Genomic DNA, 17,710 nt, shown 5'->3' on the forward strand with positions numbered 1-17,710 from the left:
TCTGGGCAACACTCACACTTTGGAAAGACTTACATAATCACAGGCCGCTGTTTCTGGCTCAGATCCTGCCAGCAGATGTGTTGGTATGGCCCCGTATGCCTGCATGGTGCCCCTTCGGACCCACCCCAGTGCATGTGTGCGCCAGATCAGGCCCAACAGGTCATTGTCTTTCTTCTAAAAAGAAAAGGAGTACTTGGAATGCATCCGATGAAGTGAGCTGTAGCTCACGAAAGCTTATGCTCAAATAAATTGGTTAGTCTCTAAGGTGCCACAAGTACTCCTTTTCTTTTTGCGAATACAGACTAACACGGCTGCTACTCTGAAACCTGTCTTTCTTATGCATCATATAGATTCATATTTTGAAAAGCTACAATAAAAATGTCACAAAAACATATTGCCTATAAAATACCAAACAAGAGAAGTGATTCCTTTCCATTGGATTTTGTCAGAACAAAAGCAGATTTTAGAAAAAAACAAACAAACAATCTCCCTGTCGCCCCCACCCCCACCCCCCGTGAATGCCTGAGAAGTCAGTTCTCAGGGTAAATCTGATTAGAAACAATTATTTTACTTAATACTAAATTACAGTGATAGAGCATCATTCACCCAAAATGGTCTCCAATTCCTTTGTAAACCCAGAGCCTGGTGCCAGAGGTTGGAATTTAGAAGCTTAAGAGAGTTAGGCACCTAATTCTTCAAACCCATTAGGCAGTCCCAGCTGTAATCATGACACACACACGCAGTCCCATTGACAGGTTTGAGGGAACATTTACAATCTCTGGGTCTGATCCTGTACAACCCTATGTAGCGGATTAAGCTAGCTCATGGAAGTAATCCTTTGAACAGCAATGGAATTACTCATGCAAGTAAAGTTACTTGTGTATGTAAATGTTTCGGGAGCCAGGCCCTATAAAGAGGTGCAACTTAAAAGCACCACTGAATTTCAAAATGTATTTAACAGCAAAATTCCACATGACAACAGTTCAGGGGCCTGATGCAATGCCTACTGAAGTCAATGAGAAGACTCCAGTTGTCTTCAGAGGCCATTGGATCAAGCCCTAGGAAAGGAAAAGAGGAAGAATTTCATATCTTGGGGGTTTGCAGACAACCTAAATAGAAGAGCCAGCTTTCAACTCATGTTCCTGTAACTGAGCACAGGTTTTCCAATGAGCATATAATAATTACGCAGCAGCTGCCTGAATTTGGTGTTGGGTCGGTTGTGCCATTTACTACCTGCTACATTCAAGCAAACCAAAATTCTCACCAGTGGTAAAACTAATGCAGGGGGAGGAAGCCAGGGAGGGAAGAGAGAGAGAGTAAGAAATCAGTCTAGTGATTTTCCCCCCTCAACTCAATTGTATTTTTGCTACAAATCAGAGGCAGCTATCCCAGCTCTAATATGTTTAGTGTACATAGAAGTGACCACTCCTTTTGGGTGCCCAACACAAGACACCAAAGGCTTGATCTTAAAAGAGGTGCTGAGTACCTGCATATCCCATTTATTTTAAACTAGAACTATCTGGTCTCCACATTTCTGCAAATCAGGCCCCCATGGTGGTTTAAACTGGGCTTCTAAAAATGGAGACACACCCCTCCAAAAAATAAAATAAAATAAAAATCCAGTGATCACTTTGAAAGTTTAGCCATAAAAGCTCCAACTAAGCTCTCGATGACTGATAGCTAGTTACGCTCTCAGTGGCATGAGCAATGCTCCCTTTGCTGTTTTCCTTTATTGTTAATCCCAGTCCGTTATGGTTTTCATGCACACAGGAATGCTGATTTATTGCATTCATTCTGAAGGGTATAAATACAGAATTACAAGGTTGGGGAGGGCCATGCCAAAGCTTTCTTCAAAGGGCATGAGAGAAACATCAACCACTTCCAGAAGTGACAGAGAGCCTTTAAAAGGCTCAGTGTTGTCACGTTTTGGACAATCCTTTTGAAGAAACACAAAAGAAGGGCTGCGGTGAAGGTAAGGTAAAAAAAACTAAAGTATTGCTCTGCACAAGCTGAGGGCAATATTAAATGTTTGTGTGTATATATAGTTGGTATTTTCAAAAGAAACCATTTACACTTAAAATGTTTAATTAAATAAAAGTAGGAAAAAGATTGCAAAGAACAGACTTGTTTAAAAGGATTTAAATAACTATTCCAATATTCTTGGAGTCAAGCAAATGTAATTTTACTACAATATCATCAGAGAGCTGGAATAAAAGCATTGTGTTTTGATATTTGAGTAAGGAACATTTGATCTGAGAACTATATTTTCACCATAGGTCAGAGTGGCCAAGGTGAACTTTATTGTAGTAGCTCCAAAGTACTGTGGAACACTCAGGTCACACCAAGACTTGACCTGCAACCTTATTTACACAAGTCAGTCCCTATTCCCAAAGAGGGTCACATTGAGATTTCCCTGGTTAACTGTTTGCTGGATCGGGACCTGGCTCTTTCAAGAAGGGGTCAGGCTACAGCAGAAAAGAGTGATGTCTGCACAAACAAATGCATCTCAGGAGTACTCTATAAAAAGGAACAACATGCACAAGCATTTGTTATTCCCCACTCCCAACCCCTTTCAGGCTAGTCATTTTCTCCATTGAGATTATGCCAGGCATTTGTAACCCATCTGCTTATGTAAATGTATTCTGAGTTTTCCATTCTACAGTAATTACTATCCTTGCAAGGCAAGGAGGGGAAAATTTAAGCCCTAAGTAGTTACTAATAGCTCTATACCTATTCTTGCTCTTTGAAGACAACACACTGAATGTCCCAGTGTATTTGTGGGAATGTATTTCAGTGCATTTGTAATAAACTAAGGCAGTGTTTCCTCAACCAGTGGGTTGCAACCCCCAGGAGGGTCACAAAAAGATAATCAGGGTGGTCACAAGGTATTGAAAGTTCTGTAACAATCCAAAGGCTTGTCTACTCTGGGAAAATTGATCGGAGTAGTTATTCCAGAATAGCTCCCTCTAGGGATACCTTCCTCTGGAATAATTACTCTGCCCACAAAGCGAAGTAATTATTCTGGAATAAAAGCATTTTTATTCCAGATCAGAGTTTTCCCACAGGGGAGTTATTTCAGAATAGCTAAATTATACTGGAATAGCTAGGAGAGTCAATTTCACCCATGCAGAAAAGGCCTAAAGTAAAGACAATCTCACTCCCCACACTCCCTTATCCTTCAAGGTCAAGTGTTCTCTGTCAAGTTCTCAAAATATACAAAAATGATATAAGCAGAGTTTAAATTAAAAAAAAAAAAAGTAAGGGAGTTGTGAACATTTTTGATTGAAGGGTTGCCAATCTGATACGGTTGAGAAATACTGAAGGAAGGAATACATTCTCTCTCTTGCTATGGAGGAGGTGGACAAAGAGCACATTCAAGGCCCAGCTTTCACGTGCTGTATTTTCCCCACAATTGTACGTAAAAAGTAAGATCAAAATCACACCCGGTCTTCATAGACGTGTAGCGTGTTGACATAAGGTGGGAACAGCAGCAGTCAGCTAGAAAAGCCAGACTGATGCAGTTTTACTCTGTATGATCCTAATTCAGGAAAGCACTTAAGAACATGCCTAAATCCATCCTTAGTCAGGAAAGTCTTATTGACATGCTTAAGTGCATTCCTGAATTGGGGCCCATATGCCTTATCGCTCACCATTTCACCTATACAGGGAAAGTCAAATTAATCCTGACTATGGTTAGTGGTATGGGGAAGTCAGCGTTTGGAACCTGCTTAAACCAAAGAAATCTCATGGCAACCCCATTTAAAAATGTATCGTAGATTGAGTGGTAGACAAGAGGTCCTGAATTAAGACAGGTAATCTTTATCCATCCCCCTGTTCCCCCAGTTCTACATAATTATATTGAGATAATTGCAATGGTTAGTGCTGAAGGGCAAATTCAGTCATATTTCATTCATTTACATGTCCGGGGACCAACTAAGAGGATGCAGAAGAAGCCTTTGATTCACAAATCACAAAACTAGTGCATCTCGATGGTAGATGTTGCCTGTTTTGAAAAGATTATTTACAGCTGTAATGATAAACTAGATGGGTTCAGGGCCATCTGGTTGGACTTCTGTCCTCCCTGAATTACAGTGTAAAAAAGTTCTGAAGCATAAACTCCTGAGTTTCATCTTCAGGCTAGATTCTACTCTAAGCTCCATCTGGGGTAAATCTGGAGTAACTCCACTGACATCTGTGGAGCTACTCCAGATTTATTCCAGTGTAAACAAGAGCAGGATGAGGTTTGCTGCTAAGCCTGTCAGATGGGTAAGGGTTCAGTTACAGGGGGAATATGATCGCTTAGCCCCATTAAAAGTGCACCTTTGCTGTACATCAGGACACAGCAATTGAGACAGGAGCTGGAGGAGTCTCCTACTGGAGACATTTTACTACATAGGTGAATATCTCCTTGTCCATCAACTTAGCATGGTCAAGTCAGTCATTATTAAATCTATCAGCATGATGTTGCTCACACAAATTTTATGGCATTTCCCATTCTGGATTTTTTCTTAGCCACAGTGTATTAAGTATTTCTGAATTGCATTTTAATATTTTGTCCTCACATTTTCCCTCTCACCCACAAAGTCGAGGGAAGACACTTTATGATTCAGCATGGTTTTGAAAACTACACAGTGAGGCCTGATCCTACCACGTGTTGCCTCAAGTGCTGAGGGGTCATTTCCCACCAACGGTCGTACTTCTATCTAGGACATACGTCAAAAGGAGTTGAGGGTGACCAGCACCTCACAGAATCAGGAGTTTGCCATGGATGACAACATGGTTGTTTCCACTGGTCTTTGATTCTAAGGCTGAGCATCATATTAATAAGTTAATAGCAAAGTGGAGGTGCGGTGTTAGTGAAACCCCCTTGTAAGTGTGTTTTACAGGTCCTTCTCCTCCCCCCGACCCCCAGTGTTGATCCATAAAGAATCTGAGTCTGATACAGCCCCAGACAAAAGTTTGGGCTTTTTAGCTCAAGCTGCAGCAGTTTGTGCTTTTAGGCCCGGTGGTCTCATGCCCATTGTATGGCCACCTCATTAACATCCATTTTGCCACCCTTATTCATGGTGCATAGTATCTTATTCCACGAGTGATCACATGGAAACGAAGGGGACTTTGTAAGCCCTTAATGTGAACTTCTAATGAAGGTAACTTTTAAAATGATCAAGTTCTTGCATCCCTGCAGAAGAAGGGATAATGGTGCGGACGCACCTTTGTCTAAACACTTTGACGTGTGTGGATTAAGGAATGCTACATAATGCTTAGCAGCAGCACTGAAGATTCATTTTTGGTGCAGCAAAACACATTGGCCAATACTCTACAGATAAAGGGATGCTGCAGAGCTATTAATAAAATGGTCATTTCCAGTAATCTGGAACCTTTCCTCATCCTTTCGTTCTGGTTTTTTTGTAGGACAGTAGTGGTGCCCCAAATAGGCAAGGTATTGTAAATAAAGATAGAAAGACTGTCCCTGCTCCAAAGAACTTTCAAACTAAAGAGATCTACAAACAGAGGCAGTGTAGGGCAAAGGATGCAACCTACCAAGTAGTCAAGATGATGATTGGCACCTGGCATGAGAGCTCCATGCCACATTATATATCTCCATCTCCCCTCCCCTCCGAACCCGAAAGCTTACAATCTAACCAGACGAAGAAAAAGGTAGGAGGGCAAAGAGAGGAGAAGTGATTTGCCCACGGTCACACAGCAGGTCAGTGGCAGATCCAGGAAGAGAACTAGATTTGCCAACTCCCAGTCCAGTGCTCTATCCACTAGTCCAAATTGTGCTGTTCACTTTGTGCCACTCTAGTGCAAGAAACACAGAAGCCACCTGGATCTCCTTCTCAGTGGGAACAGAGGCAACGTAACAACCCTAAGCACCTCTCTTCCTGCAACCTCTAGCACGGGCAGCGTGAAGAGGAGCAGACCAGGGGCATGCTGTGCTCCGGCTATCCCCATTTGGCAGACAATCCCTTGGGATCCTTTGCTAGCTGGCATAAATTAGTGCAGCCAACAGGCTCTTCTAAAACTTCAGATGGCTCCAGGATCAAGGATCTGTAACCAGCTCCCTTGCATTTCTCCCTCACCCCCACCTGAAGCTAGCAGCTGAGAATCAAGAGGAATATACTGCTAGTATTTTCACACAGACTCAGTGCAATGCACACACAGCTGCTCTCTTCCTGTGGCTCCAGGACACATACATAACACTTTTACCTTTTACTCTCTGAAAATGTAAAACATTATACCTGATCATGACCACATTCCCAAAGCAAAGAGGATTTGCTGTCGAAGCCGTTTTGCTGATAATACCATTGTCCTGCCTCGCTGATTCCATTCTGCCTTTCCGGTAATACAAGGCATTTATCAAATTAGGATTCTCAGGAAATGCAAGGGATCCAGCAGTCTATATTTAGCAACAACAACAAAAGAACAGCACAATCAGCTGACTGGAAGCTGTTAGCCTGATGCACAGTCCAGTTTTAGACAGCATATCTTCCGTCTTGGAAACAAGGAGAGAAAGGTGCTGAAAACTGAAGATTAGAAATACACCCAGCTAAAAGAGAAAAAAAAAATATATCCAGGTAAGGAAAAAGGAGGGGGTCTCAAAAGCTGGAATTGAAATAGATCCTTTGTCTGGAGTGCTGCTTAAATGGGATCACAGCCATTAGAGCTTGTGAACCTTCAGGGATCTCAAACACAGGGGAGTCCACATATCTGTAGCTTCAGTGGGTATTGCTATTCCCACCCTGCACCTAGCTGGGGGACTAGGTGGGTCACAGGGCCTAGTGCTGTCACGTGACCTCTGCGTGGCTTTCTACCACCGCGGTGCTGATGTGATCTCAGCTGGATTCTGTCTGAGTTCAGCCAGGTCAGACGTATCTGTGTGAGTGTGCATGGGAGGGGAAGCAGAGGGACCACAACCAGGATGGTGTGTCTACAAAGCAGCTTGGAGGTGTCATTCCCAGCTCAGGTAGACGTAGCTAGGCCCTAAAAATAGTATAGTGGCGCACTGGCTCAGGCCAGCCCCCTGAATATCCCACACGACTCCCTGGGTATGTACATGGGTGGCAAGCCCAAGCCGCTGCCCATGTCACCCCACCCTGCTATGGGGGGCGGGGGGAGAGGGGCATATTCTGGAGCAGAGCTAATGCATCCATCTACCTGAGCTGGGAACTGCACCTCTCAACTGCTGTGTAGATGTACCACGAGTCTGAAATCAACCCACTGCCATTTGAAGGTTTCATTGGAAATGCATAATTGGATTTTTGTTTGCTCTGGGAGAAGGGGCCATGTGAGCAAGAAAGGAAGTTAATGGGAGTTGCAGGTGCCCAGCCCCTTTGACTATCAGGCCATTTCTCTAGGTACGCATTGGGATATTTAACTCTAAAACACCCACTTTTGGACAGCTGGGCCCTGATCCTGCTATCACTGACAGTGATGGCAAAACACAGACGGGAGCAAAAATCAAGACCTAATTTTCTTATCTAGAGGCTTTAAAGAGGAAGAGTAGATGGAAAAGAAGGGAAGTAAAAAGCAAACCTAACACCTACTTTAAACAGACTGGGACTTATTTTAAGTTCAACAATTTCTGGGCTCGGTTTACTTTTCTGGTTGTATCTAAGGGCAGGTCTACACTACTGCTTAAGTCGATCTAACTTACATTGCTCAGGGGTGTGAAGACGACACACCCCAAGCAACGCAAGTTACAGTGACCTAAGCGCTGTCCACACTTGCCCTATGACAGTAGGAGCCGCTTTCTCAGCAGCGTAGAGCGTCTTCACCAGACGCGCTATAGCCGCATCAGCGCAGCCGTGCCTATGTAGCACTACCAATGCAGACCTGCTCAAAGATAAAAAACCAGGAATAGAGCAGAGCAGGTGGGAGAGTACACAGCAATTTCTACACGGCGTGCTGAGGATGAGCAGATTGTTTGCATTTTATACGTGGTCAACTTGCTGTAGAGGTTCAACAAAGCCAGGATTTATTTCCAGCAATAAAGAAAGTGATAGATGTATATAAATACCTAATTATGTATGTAAGCATTCAGTGGAGTTTGTACCATTCTACTCTGAGTATGCTCATACAAGTCTGATGAAGGGAGCCTGGGAACTTACATTTGTAACTCTGCTAGACACCGAAAACCATGGACTCTGAGACATTGATTTTATGGCTCATTACAACAATTTGTAATACACCTCACTGCCTGCTAATCTTTAACTACCCACTTCATTTTAAGTGGTCTCCTATGGCATGCGTGAGCCCCTTAGGCTTAACAAGCTGTTCCAACTTGTGTTTAGCTAAGACACTCTGGTTACCTTCCCCAGATCCGAAGAAGAGCTCTATGAAGCTTGAACCTTCCACCAACAGAAGTTGGTCCAATAAAAGATATTCTCTCACCCACCTTGCCTCTCTCAAATCCTGGGGAAAACACCCAGTTACAACACTGCAAACAATTCAGAAGAAGATAGTCAACAACTGGATACAGGGCATAATGTGGTCATTTCTGCCAGAAAATACTTTAAACCAATAAACAAACTGGAAGCAGCACTATGAGAACTGAAACAATCCTTAAGATTTTATGCTAGTTTTAAACAATTCCCACTGACTTGCTTGGGAGCAGTGCAGGAGCCGCAACCATCAAGAACTGCACGTATTACTCATATGGCGGTGGAGCTACATTTTATTCCCTTTGCATCTGCATAAGCAGAGCAGTAGAATTACATTTATTTATACAGCCACCAGAATGGGTGAAAGGGAGGACGTTTTTGCACCATCATGTATGTTATTTCTTGGCCTTATGGAAAAGCTCAAACGTAACGTCCATTTAATATCAAATAGTTCCCCTATTAACTAGGGCCCAATCTCACACTTTTCTCAGGCAAGCCACCCAGTTATACTGCGCGACACACAACAGGGAAGCGAGTGAGTAAGGACAGCAGGCAGGAGCCCCCCTTAGGCCTCTTCTGATAATCTTGCTCCTCCAAAACTGACTGTGCTAGAATGATATTGTGCAAATCTGTTGATTGTTTATGTGTTTTCCCCTTGCATTGTTTTAGAAAGGAAGAAAGTTTCTGCCAGGAATTTCAGCTGCATGAGCTTCTTTACTGAATTATTTTTCCTGGACCAGGTCTGAATAATCAGCCATGTGGTATATTTTGTTCATTACCCCTTTCTGAAACGCTTGAAATAAAGATTTAATAACAGTATGGTTCTAAAGTTCCCAGGTACGCTACTGCTTACTTCTTGACTACGGCAGGGGCGGGGGAGAGGAGAAGAGGTCAAACGAAATTTACAGAAATGCCAGAGTTCCTGTAACATAGTTGATCATTTGCATATGCTAATAAGATCTTGTATATTCTTTGCAGCAATGGCACCCCGCATACGACTGACTACATCAAAGCCTCTCCCAACTATCTGCGAAACCCAGGAGGAAATTTTAGAAGATGTAACCGGCCACGCAAAAGGCTTTGGGAGTTTCTCTATCGACTCAGATTCTTGTTCCAGTGATGACTACCTTCAATCTATCTGCCATTTAGCAAGGCCCACCTTCCCAGGGTTTCCTGAAAACCCCTATGCGTTCCAAGACCAGAAGATATTAGAAACACTCCAAAGAGCGTCCTGGTTCCCAAAGCTGGCAATGGCACAGCAAGTCATTCCAAAGTGCAAATTGGCCAACATCTTCTCAGACAGGATGTCTTTAGAAAAAGTTAGTCTAGTACTTGACAATGCAAAGCCGTACCCCTGTACCAGGGCTGATCCACTAGAACAGCTGTACGCACAGGCAGAGAAGACACGACACTATAGGGGGTGTGTTTATGATGAAAGCTCTAGCACGGATGACTCACAGCGTAGCCATTTCAGCCCTTGTGATACCAGGAGGGGGGGTGAAATTCATCCATCCACCTCTCAAGAAAAAATGACAGAGAAGCAAGATCTAGCTGGGATATTCAGTTTTCCAAGGCTGCCCTCTCCAAGACCAATAGAGAGAGAAAATAGCTGCCCAGAGCAGAAGTGTCTGAAAAGCAGTAAGATAATGGCTGTTTCAGAAAATGATCAAACTCAGAAAGAAAACTGCACCCTATTTATTGATGGTAAACGGCTATGGCCACACCCACCCAGAGAGAAACTGCAAGGAAACAAGGTTTTGAGCTGCCCTCTACGAAGACAATGTGCTGTGTTCAAAACAGGAGGTGGCACCGAAAAAGAAGAGCTGAAATCTTCTAGCTATAACAAAATTGTGAAGGGAGATGTTCTTAATAAGCAAAGTTACCCACAATGCTTTCATGTAGATAAAAAAGCCATGATCCACAGCTGGATCTCCGAGTGCAAGTGTGCCTGGAAGGGAGCAAAGGTTAACTCTTGCCTACTTCCCGCCATCGCAGAAATATGAAAAACTGATGCTGAGCAGCTGCATCTTTTGCAAGAAATTGTGGCCTCTGTCGTCTTAAATTTCTCCCTGCTACCTGCATGCATTGTGCAGAGAAGGGGGGTGCCGTATGCATGTTTACAATGAAGCAGACACATTTGTGATCCATTACCTCTCTCGCCTATGTGCAAACAGGGAATACATCTACGAATGTGGCCAAGCTTTTAAAAAAAAAAAAAAAGGAGGGTTCTAAGGATCGAACTATTGATTCAGCTCTCAGATATGCAGGCATTATTCGTAACAGCTTCTCTCCTCAGCTTAGCAACTCCTTTTGCACATGTCTTGTGCTCTGAGAACAGCTGTAATAATATGTGTGTCTACATCAGAGATGGAGATATCAGTCAGGTACTCTAGACAGGGGAAACAGCTGTTTAGAAGTGGGATGTGTAATTTGTAGGAACACTGAGCCAATGGTGGTTTACAGCACATGCCAAAATTGGCATGTTCCACACTCCTGGATGTATTCACTCTGCAAGGAAACTCCTGCAGGATGCTTAGACAGCACTACATGTCCTTTCTGACACAGTGCAGGTTCTGACAGAGGCTGGTCAGCCTCACTGCTAACTTCTCATTTGGCAGCTGGTGGGTTAAACATTTCAACATGTTAATGATCTAAAAATGATGAGGTCTCATTGATAAACTCAATCCATTAGTACACGAGATGGAAAATATGAAAAACTCCATGGGAAGAACTCTCCTCGGGCGTACACCAGTGTGGCTCTGCTAACTTCACTAGAAGCATGTTTGATTTATGCTGGCAAGGGAGGAAAATCAGGCACTCCATGTGTAGAAGCCTGTACGGTAACATGCCAGTGCTTGTCTTGTGTTGCTTTTATTGTAGTATATGAAAACTGTCTTTTTTCATTATTAGGGACTCAAGTGAATTTCCAGCAGTCCAGGTACTGGCATTCTCTTCAGAGTTATACTCCTCTCTGCCTGTGCATACGAAGCTTTTGATTATGCTTATCCACTGATACTTAAAACCTATCACACACACACAATCCCACCATTTAAGACGTAGAGAACAAACAGAGTGCAAACAGATTCTGCAACCCTATTGTACTCTAGAATGAGCAGTGTTGTACAGAGGCAGCATAGTCTAGTGATTAAAGCAGATGATTGGAAGTCAGAGAATCCCGTTTGAGGTCCAACTCTGCTAGCGTAGCAGCGGCAGCATGGGCTAGCCACTTTGCATACAAACCCGCCCAGACCCATGGGTAACTACTCAGGGTGGCTAGCCTATCCTACCGCTCGCCCCTGCCCGTGCTACTGAGGGTACATCGCTATTTTTAGCATGCTAGCTTGATAAGAGCTAGCGTGAGTATGTCTCATGGAGCTGGGTGTGTAATTCCCAGCTCAAAGGGTAAATGTAGCCTTAGTGTGTTGCCTTGGGCAAGTCAATTTCTGTGCCTCTGTGTCCTTACCTATATTGTGGGGCTAATAATACTGACTTACCTTCGTGTGAAGTGCGAGAGCCAAGGAGGAAAAGCTCTGTGTATGTGCCCTGTAGTACTAGTGTGTGTCTCCAGGTACACTGAACTCTATGGTATATATAAAGCGATCCATCTTTTGTTAACGTTACATCTGTAGCGATACCAGTGAGTGAGTGAGTCTGAATCATGAATCTGGATTTCCCCTAAAACAGAGCACAAACCATTAGGTCACCACTAAATTATCCATGTTGGACGTATGAAAGAGGCATATGAAAAATTACTGACTCTGTGACTGTGCAATGCATGTGCATTTTAACCACAAAAGTGTTAACTAATGTAAGTGGTCAGGGATGTCTATGGCTCAGTCAGCATTTTAAAAACAAATGTAGAGGCAGTTTAAAATAAACTCCTTTCTATTTTAATCCTCCTTTAATTACAGCTGTTTCTTGTAGTATAATTTAGATTTATTACTTTGTGCAGATGAGTGTCTAAATGGATATAAGGGGATGCTAATGACTACTTGAGAGAACTGCAGGGGTACTTAGCAACTTAGAGGTGAGAAAACCTCCACAACAACCAAATCAATTATAACTCAACCATTTAAAGGGTTGTGAACAGCCGTAAAGCACACATTTCATTACTCACAGAAAGATGCACATCTCACTCCGTAACCAGTGGAGAAATGCAAGGGGAAAATGTCTGCAAAACATTACTCGCAGTGAATCAGTTTGCAGACAGAATCCTGTGTGTGCTGCTGAAGCTTAAGAGAGAAACTTATGATTACAAAGGTGTAATCATGAAAGATGCTCAGAAAACGATGCTCAGATTTCTGAAAAACGCTCATTAGATTAAAGCAAGGGCACAGTTTCTCATCAGCAACTACTGGTTAGTAGGCAAGTTTGAAGCTATAGATACCTCACCTTTCTGTCCCATATAGACCCTGAATTTTTTTGGCATTCCACCACAGCACGGTAAGCTGTCGAGCTGAGAAGCTTTCCATTTAATTTTCTTAATGTATGACTTGGCCATATGGAAGATCCACAATGGCACAGGGGAGAAATCTTTTACTCCTCTAAAACCTATCATCTCTAGCTTTTACAACTCACAGAATAATGGTGAATAACTGGAAGGCTGTCTGCATGCCTCATTTCCTCTTTGTGCTTAGCTCCCTTCTGTATGTGTTAACTGTTTTCTTGAAGCACCATCTGGAATGAAAGGATGCTGTGTCCCCCTCAGTAATTACCCTCCAAGTAAATATTTATGAGGCTGCAATGCCTAGCAATTCTGTGCCTATTGTATGTACCACCAATAGACAGAAACGTCTTTATGTTTGTGAGAGGGTAAGCAAATAAAAACGTTCAATGAGATTGTTGCAGTACCTGCTATTTTCAATGTAGCTGTTACCTGTATGGCATTTAGGCCACACGACCATTTGTATGACGTGTATGTGCAAACTGACTCCATGACAACACACCCATTTTAAGACAGCTGAGAGCACCTTGACAGCCATGTTGCACGCTGTCCTGCAGGGGCGGCAGGTTTGTATAGTTTTTGGTGGTGCCCAGAACGGGTCCAAGTCCCTCCCCCCACACCTGCCTAAGGCTCTGTGAGGGAGTTTGGGTGCAGGAGGGGGTCACACTCTGGGAGGGAGTTGTGGTGCGAGCTGTGGGCTGGGGCAGGTGTTTGGGGTGCGGGAGAGGGTGAGGGGTGCAGCACTTACCTTGGGTGGCTCCTGAAAGTAACCTGCACCCCCCTTCTGACAGCAGCTCCTAGGCGGGGGGCCAGAGGAATCTGTGCACCGCTGCCCGCAGGCACCGCCCCCGCAGCTCCCATTGGCTGCAGTTGGCAAATCCGGGGAGGGGGCAGCACGTGGAGACACACACACTCCCCCCGCCACAGGGGCTGCAGGGATGTGCCAGCTGCTTCTCGAAGTGGAAAAAGTGGGCAGGAAGCCACCTTAGCCTCCGCTGCTGGCGGGAGCCCTGAGCCCTTTTAAATTGCCTGGGGGTGGCAGATGGTGGAGGGCTGGGGGAGGCGCATGGGGGTGGCAGGCAGGGCTTGGGGAGAGACCCACCCTTGAACTTTGGTGGAGCTGGGCCCCCGTGCTCTCATATTGGAGGAGCACGGGCACTATGGGCCCATACAACTTGCAGCCCCTGCCTACCAGGCAAGAGGCCTGAGTGAGGCGCAGTAAAACCAAAACTCTCTTGAAATAATTTGACTGCAGGGGCTGAGGCTTTAAGGAACAGATCATGAGCCTCACAATACGTTGCCAATGCAGCTACCTGCTCACAGAAGGCAGGAGCAGCATAGGTAGGGAGGGAGTAGGGCAGCAGAGGCAACACTGTAAGGGGAGCAAGGGACGGGGAGTTCCAGCGGAAGTGGAAAAAGAAGGGGGAACTGCAATACTGAAGGTAAAGGGGAGGGGCAGAAGATGAGAGAACTCAGGTGAGGACTGACAAAAACAGAACCTATCTGGAGGCGGAAAAGTGGCGGGGGGGAAAAAGGGGGCAGACATGACGGAAAGTGTGAAATGGAAAGACACCGAAGCAGCGTTCGCCAAAAGAGAAAGTGAGGGTAGAGGGATTTTATTTTTATTGGCTTCGACCAACCTCAAAAAACTTCCCCCCTTCAGCTTTAGAGAAATCATTTTTACAAAGCAGAGCACTTTGCCTCCTTTATCACCCCTGCGTCTGTGTTAAACCAGCGTGCCTCGCTGCAGCTATGGGGTAACAGGGAGGGTAATTAACCATTGGAACAAACTTACCTAAGGATCTGGTGGTGGATTCTCCATCATTTGCAGTCTCTAAAATCAAGACTAGATATCCTTCTAAGAGATGGGCTCTGGCTCAAAGAGCAGTGACTGGCTTAATGCCAGAATCAGGAGGGGAGATTCTCTGGCTTGTGTCGTATAGGTGGTCAGGTCTACATGTTCCTAATAATCCCTGCTGGCTTTAAAATCTAAGAAGCTATTAATGAAATCCAATTTATGGATAACAGGGTCAAAATCCCGATATGAAGATTTTGGCCTTGGTGATTTCCTAGTTTAGCAGATGCATCAAACTTCCTGTCCTTTCCAGCAATCCAGGACTCCTCACAATAGGGTGACCAGACAGCAAGTGTGAAAAATCGGGACGGGGGTTGGGGGTAATAGGAGCCTATATAAGAAAAAGCCCCAAATATTGGGACTGTCCCTATAAAATCGGGACAGCTGGTCACCCTACCTCACAATCACAATACAACCCCAGCAGCTATACTCTGGTGCAATCCTGTTTGATCTATGACTGCTAAAAAGCTGGGCAGAGCCTTCCATTTTACCTTGTGTTATGGGCTAGATTTGCTGCAAAACAAACATTTTAGCAAAAATACAGAAAACAGTATTTATGAACAGTCTCGTGACTAGACCCAGCAGAATCACGTTGCTGGTATCTGTGTGGAACAGCTGCTAGAGCAGGGGTTGGCAAACTACGGCCCAGATCTGGCCCACCAGTCATTTTAAGCCAGTTCTCAAGCTCCCGCTAGGGAGTGGGGTTTGGGGCTTGCCCTGCTTTGGCACTCCAGCCAGGGAACAGGGTCAGGGGCCGCTCCATGCTGCTTCCAGAAGCAGTGGCATGGCCCTGCTCCAGCTCCTACGTGTCGGGGCAGCCAGGGGCCTCCATTCTGCACACTGCCCTGCCCCGCCCCAAGTGCCACCTCCCACAGCTCCCGTTGGCCTGCAGACAGGGCAGTGTGCAGAGCTGCCTGGCCGCGGCTCCGCATAGGAGCTAGAGTAAGCACATGGCCACTGCTTCTGGGAGCCACTTGAGGTAAGCGCCGCCCGGAGCCTGCACCCCTGAGCCTCTCCCCGCGTCCCAGCCCCAGTCCTCCTCCCGCACTCTGAACCCCTCGATCCCAGCCCAGAGGACCCTCCTGTACCCCAAACCCCAAACCCCTCATCCCGAGCCCCACCCCTGCACCCTACTCCCCTGCCCGGAGCCCCCTCCAGCACCCTGAACTCCTCATTTCTGGCCCCACCCTGGAGCCTGCACCCCCAGTCAGAGCCCTCACCCCCTCCCGCACCCCAACCCCAATTTCGTGAGCATTCATGGCCCGCCATACAATTTCTATTCCCAGATGTGACCCTCAGGCCAAAAACTTTGCCCATCCCTGTTCTAGAGCTATAGAAGGACAGGGGCAGGAAGGCTGGGGTGGGGGCACAGCCATAGGCCTGTCTGTCCCGGAAGACAGAGCTCTGGACTGTAGGGGCAGGCTGCAGCTTACAAGGTTATATTACGTTTAAATAAAAATAATTTAAATTGTCAGAGACAAGCTCTCCCTGTTTTAACATCAGTACTCTGCAGTATTTGCTACTTGTTTATTCATTTGGACACAGACATTCGTTTGTGAAACTTTTTATTTGCCAGCATATTTGCAGAAAGCAAACCAGTGTTACAAATACCAGCACAAATGCAGACCCCCTCAGGAGTAGGTCCCCGGAAGGGCTGTCATGGCCATTATGAAAAGTGCTTTCTTTTTCTTTTTTATTCATAGAAAAGATTAGTCAAGCAACTGCTAATAGGGAACAAATCAGCAACAATCCCAACCTGTTTGTGAATAGTTCAAGCAGAATAAAGGAATACCAAATCGATAACATTTAGGTCATCCAATAAGATTAGAATAAAATCAAAACCATGGGATTTGGGTAAATAATCCCATGGTGTGTCTAGCAAATCACAAAGAGCAAATACCCACTTTCTGAGACTGTGAAAGCTGCCAACAGGATTTGGGTGTCAGTTTCCATTAAAATGCATCAAATCCCTTAGACAGCTCTGACACTCTCAGCCATAGTGACCAACCTGCCAGCAATCCATAGACTGACTTTTTTACGCAAACCACTCCGTTACAAAAAAGAACACACTCAAACAGAAAGAATCAAGCCCCGCTCATTCAGAATTTGCAAACAGGGGGGAAAAACCCTTCTGAACTCACAAGTTCCCCCCCACTACAAATATTGCACTCAGCTCTAATGGTGAGTCACACAAAGAATGCCATGACTGAGAACCAGCAGCAAGTGCAGAATGAAAACCTATCGTTAGAGTTTTTAAATGGCAAAGTTACTAAACATTTAAAGAGAGGAGAAGGTGATGGACCCACATGACCAGAGCTGTTTGGTGAAAAAAACCCCGGAAGTCTTACCCGAGTCAGAATGTAGCAAGAGGCCATTTGAACCACAGGAGGTACATTTCTGTGCCCAGACAGATATTGATCAGAGGAGAACATCTGAGCTGGTGTCACCTGGTCAAGGCCAAATAGGCCATTCAAGGTAGGTATGGAGTATAATCAGTATATAGCACAAGAGAGACTAATGACGGTACCGTAGAACCTCAGAGAGATACAAACACCAGAGTTATGAACTGACCAGTCAATCACACCCCTCATTTGGAACCGGAAGTACACAAATCAGGTAGCAGCAGAGATGGAATCCCCACACCCCACCAAATACAATACAGGACGGTGTTAAACTATTTTTTAAAAAGGGAAAGCAGTATTTTTCTTCTGCATAGTAAAGTGTCAAAGCTGTATTAAGTCAATGTTCAGCTGTAAAAACTTTTGAAAGAACCACCATAACATTTTGTTCAGTTACGAACATTTCAGAGTTACAGCTCACCTCCATTCCCAAGTTGTTTGTAACTCTGAGGTTCTATTGTAGATTTAAAATTAACAAGCATATAATTAAGAGAAAGAGGCACATTCTTTTGTTTGCTAATTAATTAGCTTTAAAAGAGGTATTCTAATTAGAACTCTGGATGTAGGATGAAAGCAACAATTTAAGACTACTTTAAGGCAATGGTTCTCAGCCAGGGGTATGTGTACC

The 17,710-nt window shown here is 44.7% G+C and overlaps 1 protein-coding gene and 1 long non-coding RNA gene across 3 annotated transcripts in view; one reads left to right on the forward strand and one right to left on the reverse strand.

Moving 5' to 3' along the window:
- LOC122466831 overlaps positions 1-17,710 on the reverse strand; it is a 51,450-nt gene that overhangs the window by 17,263 nt on the left and 16,477 nt on the right. The window lies entirely within an intron of this gene.
- On the forward strand, positions 1,819-13,230 carry LOC119566986. 2 transcript variants are annotated; one of them, XM_037907926.2, is made up of 2 exons: positions 1,819-1,972; positions 9,363-13,216. In XM_037907926.2, the coding sequence occupies exon 2, from the start codon at positions 9,365-9,367 to the stop codon at positions 10,385-10,387; it is 1,023 nt and encodes a 340-aa protein (XP_037763854.1). In that variant the 5' UTR covers positions 1,819-1,972; positions 9,363-9,364; the 3' UTR covers positions 10,388-13,216. The 2 variants fall into 2 exon arrangements, with proteins under 2 accessions (XP_037763854.1, XP_037763853.1); XM_037907925.2 differs by lacking the exon at positions 1,819-1,972 and adding an exon at positions 6,173-6,578 and having other exon boundaries at positions 9,363-13,230.

This window comes from Chelonia mydas, chromosome 8, assembly GCF_015237465.2.
Source record: "Chelonia mydas isolate rCheMyd1 chromosome 8, rCheMyd1.pri.v2, whole genome shotgun sequence".
Taxonomy (NCBI): Eukaryota; Metazoa; Chordata; order Testudines; family Cheloniidae; genus Chelonia; species Chelonia mydas.

Coding starts and splice junctions, on each gene's coding strand:
- LOC119566986 (XM_037907926.2), top strand. CDS start 9,365: ATGGCACCCCGCATACGACTGACTACATCAAAGCCTCTCCCAACTATC.